The sequence below is a fragment of the Corvus brachyrhynchos genome, unplaced genomic scaffold (genome assembly GCF_000691975.1).
Source record: "Corvus brachyrhynchos isolate BGI_N302 unplaced genomic scaffold, ASM69197v1 scaffold164, whole genome shotgun sequence".
Classification (NCBI taxonomy): domain Eukaryota; kingdom Metazoa; phylum Chordata; class Aves; order Passeriformes; family Corvidae; genus Corvus; species Corvus brachyrhynchos.
In genome coordinates, this window is record NW_008237426.1 from 1,064,141 (window position 1) to 1,073,162 (window position 9,022).

At 50.1% G+C, this 9,022-nt stretch overlaps 1 protein-coding gene across 1 annotated transcript in view; it reads left to right on the top strand.

Moving 5' to 3' along the window:
- ARIH1 (ariadne RBR E3 ubiquitin protein ligase 1) overlaps positions 1-8,221 on the top strand; it is a 28,809-nt gene extending 20,588 nt beyond the window's left edge. Inside the window, exons 11-15 of the mRNA XM_008631284.2 lie at positions 2,188-2,288; positions 2,387-2,444; positions 3,198-3,458; positions 3,907-4,019; positions 6,596-8,221. Of these exons, the coding sequence (XP_008629506.1) occupies positions 2,188-2,288; positions 2,387-2,444; positions 3,198-3,458; positions 3,907-4,019; positions 6,596-6,680 (618 nt within the window). The 3' untranslated portion in view covers positions 6,681-8,221. The remainder of the gene's footprint in view (positions 1-2,187; positions 2,289-2,386; positions 2,445-3,197; positions 3,459-3,906; positions 4,020-6,595) is intronic.
- Positions 8,222-9,022: the final 801 nt, after the last annotated feature.

Here is a 9,022-nt window from a genome sequence, read left to right on the forward strand (position 1 = left end):
CACGCGGCGGCAGCCACAGCTGCTCTGGGCACCCTGTGCCAGGGCCTGCCCACCCTCCCAGGGAACAATTCCTTCCCAATATCCCATCTAACCCTGCCCTCTGGCACTGGGAAGCCATTCCCCCTTGTCCCAAGTTCCTCTTCAGCTCTCCTGGAGCCCCTTCAGGCACTGGAAGGGTCTTCTTGTCCTAGTTTGCATCCCAGAGCTTGAAGCCCTGAGCACTGTGGACACACTGGAGAGCTTGGTCCCACCGCAAAGACAGGAGGGCAGAATTTCCATCCTCCTGATGGAGTCTCGCTGGGGGTGAGATGGCCCCACATCCCTGTGGTGGGATGTGCCCGTGGCACCTCTCCAGCTTGGCAGGTCACCTGGGAACTGTTCTCCCTCTCTTGCAGCTGTAGGATTTTGCTCAGCAGGAGGGATCAGCGCAGCGGCGTGGATCGGCTGCATCTCCCATGGGTGATGTTGGCACCTGATGGCAGGAGATGTGTCTGGAAGAACTGCACAGCTCCACAACCTCCTCTGAGAAACCACTCTGGCTGTGTGCCCTGTGGTCACCGTGGTGTGACAGGGACAGGGCCATTGTCTGTACTTACAGGCACCCTGGCTGATGAGCAGACTGAGCAGGGATCTGCACAGTTGGGAAGGACATTGCTGGCATAAAGCTAAATTTGAGTCTTGACTTGGTGCAGGTTTGGAAGAGGGAGGAGGGCTGCCTGGAAGAGGGAAATAGATGCTGCACTGAGTGCTCTGCTCGAAGGAGAGACCATTTTTGACTCCAAAGTTCACAGAACTGCACAGACTAACTGGGAACAAGCTTCCCTGGCTGAGTATCCATCCTGTGGACAGTCCTAGGGGACATCTTGGTGTTGTGCCCCTGAGGGGACCAGCACAGGAACCACTGTGCTTCACTTACTCTGTTTGTAGTACAGTTACTGAGTTTGAAGGACAAACACAGGTGACTGGGAAGAAGGCAGGTCTGGAAAATTCCTCTTCTGTGCTTGGTTGCTGCTTGATCCCATTGGTTTGATGTGCAAATTCTCCTGTCCCTGACAATACAAACTGGTAAACTCATATAAAATGCAGTAGTAGTTGGGACACTCAGAGTGGGTGTACAAGAACCTGTTGGATGTGTCCTGTGTACAAGTAGCAGTTATGGAGGGATTGTGCATGTTGGTTTCTTCCTTTGCTGAGAGTTTATTTGAATGCCAGGGTAGGAACTGCTTGCTTTGGTTAGCAAAGACATGCTCCAGACTAGGGAGGGGATTTCACACGCTTCTGACCCAAAAGCTGCAGCTGATTGTACAGGTGCGTGTATCACTGGCTTGGATATGTTTGTAATTGTCTTGTATATAAAAACTGGTTTGTGCAGAAACTCCATGAAGGCTGGTGTGGTTATGGGATGAGTTGGATGAGGAGCTGATTCAGCCTAAAAATGGCTTTGGTTTCATTTATGCAGTTTTTTTCTCTGTACTTGCTTTGTTGATTTGTTGATTTCTAAGTTCATGGAGACCATGATATTGGTGTTCTATTCCCCAGTTATTTCCCTGTGCAGAGCTGCCCTTTGAGATACTCATATTTGTCAAAAGCCTTACTCCTGAAAGGGAAACCCCGTGTGAGCTTTTATGGAAAAGTCTTCAGTGAGGTGTCACATGAAGGGAAAAAAGGGACCTGATGGGAAACGTGGAAACATCTCAGGAAGAGAAGTGTCTTTTTAGCTGACAGCAGCTTCTTTGAAGCACACTAGAGTCTTGCTGCATGTTTTCAGCTCCTTTCTGGATGGCGTGTTACAGCTGCAGGTGTCTCGGATTGGTAACAGCGTGATTCCGGCTCGGTCTCAGTCCCAGAGTGGACCAGACACTTGGTGGTGAGGAAAGCCAGATGCTTCCCAGGCTCTTACAGACCACCCCTCTGCTGGGATTTTGGGGAAGGTCATGAAGTGACTCACCCAGTGTCCCTCTGTGAGAGCAGCATAGATAAAATGTGTTACTCCTTAAATTTTTTCTATCTAACTGCTCCGGGTTTGGAAGTATTTTAAGGCCTGACTCTGAAGAGGATCTCGATGTCCAAAGGGAAGAATTAAATCATGTATTTCACTTGATGTGCTCTGTCTGACTGCCATGGGAACCCTTCCAAGTTCCCCAGGCTTTTGGGGTTCCGTGCTTGCCCTGCTAACGGTGCTCTCAGAAGGACGGGGGCTGCAACCACATGGTCTGTCGGAACCAGAACTGCAAGGCGGAGTTCTGCTGGGTGTGTCTGGGCCCCTGGGAGCCCCACGGATCTGCCTGGTGAGTTCGGGAGCGTGCCTTGCTGGAAGGCGAGGAGGTCGTGGTGCAAACGGCACGGATTTGGACTGAAATCTGTGGAATCGGTGTCCCTGTTACAGGTACAACTGTAATCGCTACAATGAGGATGATGCAAAGGCAGCAAGGGATGCACAGGAGGTGAGTCCATAACCTTTGGTGATGAGGGAGATCACCAGCCCTGTGGTGTGCTTTCTGTAAACCTACACATCCGCTCTAAAGGAATTCACGGATTTGGGCACAAATCCAAGGGACAGTTAAGTCTTTTGACTTTTAAGATAGGGATGGCTTTGCCTGGTACGTGCTACCTTTGTACATCCACAGTACACGAGTTGAACCATGCCCGTGGTGTTATTTTTTTTACAGCTGGTCTGTCAGTGTGAAGAAAGTAAGATTAATGACTGTGTATTGAGTCATCTTGGTAGTCTTGCACTATTTAGCACATGGTGCTTTTCCCCTGCTCTATAATCAACCTGAGATTGCCCTCTTAGCACAAGCACAGTAACTAGAATTCCTCATTAGCAAAAAAAACCCACCACCACCACCAAAACATCATCTTTTCACTTTTGTCATGACACTGGGAGCATTTGAATGCTGTACCTTGAGTCGAGAAGCTGAAATACAAAAGTGATGAGGCTTGAGCAGTGTGATTGTAATTGCTTCCAAGGTTGGGAGTGAGGATGTCAGAGCTGTGCTGGGAAGTGCCCGGGGCACTTCCCAGGGTTGGCGGGGCCACACTGAGCCGTCTGCCCAATGTGACAGGAGAGGAGGCTCCTTTGGAAAGGAAGCTCGTTCTCTGGGTCAGGAAGAGCCTTGTGAAGGGTTTACTTCTCTTGCAGCCATTACTTTGTTATAACAATTTGTTCTCTTTCTCCCTAATGGGAATTAACACAGCGATCCCGAGCAGCCCTGCAGAGGTACCTGTTCTACTGCAACCGCTACATGAACCACATGCAGAGCCTGCGCTTCGAGCACAAGCTCTACGCTCAGGTGAAGCAGAAGATGGAGGAGATGCAGCAGCACAACATGTCGTGGATCGAGGTGCAGTTCCTGAAGAAAGCAGTCGACGTCCTCTGCCAGTGTCGTGCCACACTCATGTACACTTACGTCTTTGCCTTCTACCTCAAAAAGAATAATCAGTCCATTATCTTTGAGGTAGGAGAAAATGGGGTTGTCAGGAATTCAGATTGCAAAGCTGAGGAAATAAGATTTAATGCTTGGAGGCCTCTTGTCCCCACTTTTACCCAAGTTAGTCTGGTTTGATATTCTGTCATGCAAAAGTTAGAGGCTCCCTGGGCATTGTGTAGGATCGGCTGCTGGAGGAGTCACAGAATCACAAAGCTGTGGCTGCCCCTGGATCCCTGGAAGTGTTCAAGGCCATGTTGGATGGGGCTTTGAGCAACCTGGTCTAGTGGAAGGTGGCCCGTGGCAGGGTGTGGAACTGGATGAGTTTTTATGTCCCTTCCCACCCAAAATCAGTCTGGGATTCTGTGATATCTAATCCTCCTGTTGTATTTTGGTACTGATTCCAATTATGCTGAAATAAAAATCTCCCCCTTTCCTTTACCCCATCTCAAACACTTTTTTTCTTTTGTCTTTACAGAATAACCAAGCAGACTTGGAGAATGCTACAGAGGTGCTTTCTGGGTACCTGGAGCGAGATATATCCCAAGATTCGCTGCAAGACATAAAGCAGAAAGTACAGGATAAGTACAGGTTTGTGTTGGAATACTCCTTTCTCTCCAAGCTGCCCGAGTGTTGCCATTCCCTGTGTCAGGTAGTGACCTGAGCACTTGCCAAGATACGGTTTCCCCAGAGCCACATCCCTGGGAAGCTGTTTGCTCTTGGCTTTGTGCCACCCATTGTGATCAGCCAGTCCCTGGATATCCGAGAGCAGCAGCGCTGTCCCGTGCCAGCCCCGGATCCTCCTGGAGAAGCCCTCACGCAGATGCTGGCAGTGGGGTTTTGTCTCCCTGCTGGGACCAGCTCTCGGGGGAGGTGACAGCCTGCGGGCAGAGGCTCCCAGCTCTGCCTCCCATCTGCTTTGCAGAGCAGGAGCTGGAAGATCCAGCCCCGGAATGGAAAAAATCCTGTGTCCAGAAGCAATGGCTCTCAGTACACTTCTGTTCCTGCACAGAAGGAGCATGTGGGAATGGCCAGCACCAGGATGGAATCTGCAGAGCGAGGGCCAAAGAACAAGGAGTGACTTTGTTGTTCCAAGCTGCCAGCTCTGGCCTAGGATGAGCTGCCAGCAGAGAGCAATTGGCTCTTTTAATTGTCTGCTGGGTCCATTTGTGCAAAACGTGGGTGTAGAAAAGCTGTCCCTAAGGAAGAGGGAGAGAGCAGCCTGCCCAGCTGGGAAGGGGAGCAGGGGACTGGGGTCCAGGTGACACAGATGCCAGTGCTTTGTTCAGTCCCAGGGGAATAATTTCTGCACAGTGGAAAAGTACAAAGCTGAAAATGCGGATGAGTCACAGGATTAGGGCTTGCATTTCTGAGGCATTTTGCCAAAATCACTGAATTTGTTATGCCTGGCTTAGGGGGAAGAAAATATCTGAAGTAGGGTGAGCTGTAGGACTCAATGGACGTGGCAGGAGCTGTTAAGCTCTGGTGTGCCTGTGGCTCATCCTGCCCAACTTTGGCAGCACAGCTGGAGCTGGACAAGACTTCCTGACCTTCTTTTTGAAGACATTTTATCATTTACCCTTTAAGGCCACCATTAATTTGGTATTTCAGATGAAGCTGCTTGTTTACTTCAGTCCTCTGAACCTGGATGCTTTTCTAGGGATGAAATTAAAAGCTAATATAGCTTGAATTGCTTGGAAACAGTATCCCAAACCTGCCTTCACATTTCTGGGAAGAGAGAATTCCATCTGTCAAGCCCGTGCAGGTCCCTAATTAACCAGTTCAGTCATGTCTCAATCATGTCCTGCACGGTGCCCTTTGATGCAAGACTGGGAGCAGGATGTCACCGAGGTGGGTTTAAAGAGCTCTGGGAAGCTGCAGGAGCTGCCCTCCAGGCTGGTTTGGTTTCAGCTGTTTGGATCTCTTTGCTTGCAAAGACATTTCTAGAAAACAGGATTAACCCCCCCTCTCCCCCAGCAGAAAAATAACTAAAGTTGGGAGAGCAGAGACCACGTGTTTGCCATCACATGCTCCTGAAAATCAATGGGACTCTGTGTATGGGGGTTTGTCTCACACCAGCTGCCAGCAGTGAGGGGAGCCACAGCTGCTCTGGGGGATAAATCAGTCACTCTGATCAGGTCCTGAGCGGTAGGTGAGGAATTCCTGCCAGGTGTTAGTGTGTGTTGTGGTCAGGGATGGCTTCCCGCTGGGAGATTCCTCCTGAGGGATGTCTGACCACTGCTGAGCAAGCTGGCTTCCCAGCAGCCAGAGCCTCTCAGATGCTTGTTTAGACTTTGCTCTTGGAACCTGAATTCTTTAAATGTTTCTGTGCTTTTTGTCTTCTGACACACCCGAAATGACCATGGCATCCTTTGCTGTGTTCTGTGATACCCCTTTTCCTCAGGATCAGTGATCCTGGACTCCGGGATCAGTTTTATGTGCAGCAGTTTTCAGTCAGCATAGGTGGAAATACTCCAAGGGTGTAGTGTCCCTCTGAGAGCCACGTGTTGGGATGTGAGGTGAAACCTGCTCTCCATCCAGGCCAGTAACCCTTTGGACTGCTTCCGTCTCCCCTGGGAAGCAGAACTCTCAGTACTCCTGAGGTTTTCATCAGGGACTGGTTTGGGTTGGAAGGGATCTTAAAGTAAATCTTATTCTACCTCCTGCCATGGGCAGGGACACTTTCCACTAGACCAGGTGGCTCCCTCCCACCTGGCCTTGAACACTTCCAGCTAGTTTTTCCCAGCTAACTCATGGATTTTTGTTGTCCTGATGGGGCTCAGAACAGGCACCAGGCCACGTTTGAGGAGAACTCATCCCATTCCATGTGTCACCACCAACCTGTGCTCAGGCTTTTTCAAACCACAGCTGCTCCTTCCTTCTCTTCCAGTTACTCCTGAAGGTTTCTCAGCTGTAGGGGCTCTGGGGATACTTTTGCTGAAGAACTCCCAATTTGCACACTGGTTTTCCAGCCAGGGACCTAGAGCTGAGCGACTGGAGCAACCAAAGTCTTAATTAGTGCTGTTAACGGGCTGTAAATACAAACTCCCGTCTCGGGGGATCTCCTCTTTGGGAAGTGAGGCGTGCAGTAGGTTTGGATAACTCGGTGCCAGGGATGCTGTGTGATTCCTGACGTGCCTTTTCCATGCTGTCCCTGTCCCCTGCAGATACTGCGAGAGCCGGCGGAGGGTTTTGTTGCAGCACGTGCATGAAGGCTACGAGAAGGACCTGTGGGAGTACATCGAGGACTGAGCCCGGCCCCGCAGCAATGAACTCTGAACCCTTTCCCATCCTAGAGTGCTCATGCAATTCCAATAAAACCCACCCAGGGCGCTGCTCCGCCTCTTACACTGCTGGTCTGTAGTACCGGGATTCTGTTTTGTTAACAGAAAAATTAAGTAAATTATATTGTAATAAAAAAAAAAGGTAGATAAACCATTGTACAACAGTATTCTAGGCGGCCAAGAGTGTGACAGACGCACTAAAAAACCCTCCAACTTTAACTTGTAACGTAGCTTCATCCTCCAAGCCGACTCCTTTTTCTTTTCTCTCTTTCTTTTCCTGTGTGTAGTACAGATGAAACTTAAACCAGTTTCTTGACACTGCTTTTCATGTCCAAACCAGCCATTTTGATGGACTTTGGTAAGGGGGGTGGCTCTCCTGCCCCCCTCCTCCTCTCTGCCACCCAAGTACACGGATGAATGTGGATTGGTTCGTTGTAAAGAGGATTTTTGGGGAGGGAAGGAGGGGGGTACACAGCAAGGAAAAAAAAAACCCAACCTTTGTATATGACTTTTAAAACAAAAAGAGGACAACACAGTATTTTTCAAAGTTGTATATAGCGCATATGCATGGACAAAGAGCAAGCGTGGCACGTGTTTGCATAATGTTTAATTACAAAAAAATATTTATTCTTTAAAAATCTTCAAGATTATGTCTATTTGCTGTGCATTTTCTTTCAGTTCGATTCTTTTGTTTGGTTTTGGTTTTTTTCCCTGGGCTGGGGAGGGGGAAGCGTGTGCTGGTGTAGTTGAATATATATATTTTATTATTTTTTTTTCTTTTTGGAAAGCTTTTTCCAGAGCAGTTGGGTTTCTCCTCTTCCTGCAGTTCCTTTCTGTCCAGGGCCTCCCCCAGGTGTGTGTGGGTGTGTGTTTGTGTGTGTGTGTATCCATTGCTGGCGCCGGACGCGGCCCCTCGCAGCTCCTGGTGCTCTGGTTCAGGATGCCTTGCCTTTTTCTCGGTTTATTTTCGGCCCCAGATCTTTACCTGCCCAAATGCAGCTCTCTGTTCCCAGCCGTGCACGCAGGACACGTGCTCTGATCCCAGAGGAGGCGTGTGTGTGTCTGTGTGTGTGTCTGTGTGTGTGTTTAGAGGTTTGTGTTGGATCCCGAGGCAGGACAAGGAGGGGTGTTCTGCACCACTTCTCCAAAGACTTCCGGCGAGATTTCGGCTGTGGATCTTCTCTCCCTCCCCCTTTCATCTGTCAAATGGACCCTTTCTTGCTGTTTTAATTTTCACTTCATTATAACGAGTCGTAACATTGAAAAGGAAAGCTGATGGAATTGTCTTTGTGTTTGTTTTGGGCTCAATCACTGGGCGTCCTGTCCTGGCAACTATTTAACACTCCATCTAGTGCACTAGAAGCTGAAATCAGTGGAGTATTTTTCAATTAAAAGGGGAAAGAACTAATGAGTTTAGCTACTGAGTCCATTTTTATGATTTCTGTAACAAGAGCTATGTTAAAGTAAACAATTGGTGGTGGTTTTATTAAATTTACTCCTGTATAGGAATTCCTTCTGTGGTATTTTTCGCCAGGCAAGTGTTCTCCGAGCCTCCTGCCCCTCTGCCAGCTTCCACGGGATACGGAAGCTGTGAAGGGATCAAATAAAAAAAAAAGGCAGATCCCAGGCAGGGCTGCAACACGGGATGCTCTTTCCAGCTGGCAGTGGAGTCACTTCGGCTCCCTCACCGCTCCTACCGACGTTCCAGGGATGCGTTTTTGTCCCTCTGTGCCTGCTTTTCCCTTTATTTGCCCTGGAAATCAGACGTGAGGGAGTGCAGGCGCTTTCCCGGTGCTTTTCCTGGCGCTGCTGGAGGGGTGGGATGGCGCAGGGCTGCGTGGGAGCGGCCTTGCCCGTGTCCGTCCCTGCCATTCCCGCTGGGAATTCTCCGTCCGTGCGTTGAAACACGTGAACGCTGCAGCAAGGTGGGCTGGGGAGGTGCAAGCACAGAGGCGGTCGGTTTTCACTCCGTGTTTCCCAGAGGAATACGCCAAGGATGTGGGCACTCCACCCCAAAGGAACCGCGGTCTGTGGCGTCCTCCGTCCCGCTGGCTGCTGGCAAGCCTAAAGACAGTGTTACAGCCCTGTGCTGTGGGAGAACCTGCTGCTCTTCCTCTCCTCCGGGTTCAGGCGTTCGCACGTGAATTACCTGGCTGGCTGGACACCGTCCCCACAGACACTGTGGAAATACAAAGGAAAATAAACAAACTCTGCCATCCCAGCCTCCCTCCCTGCTGCTACTGTGGGGCGGGGAGGGAGCGGGGCCACGGCTGCTCCGCGGTTACCCGGCCGGCCCTGCTCACCGGCGGG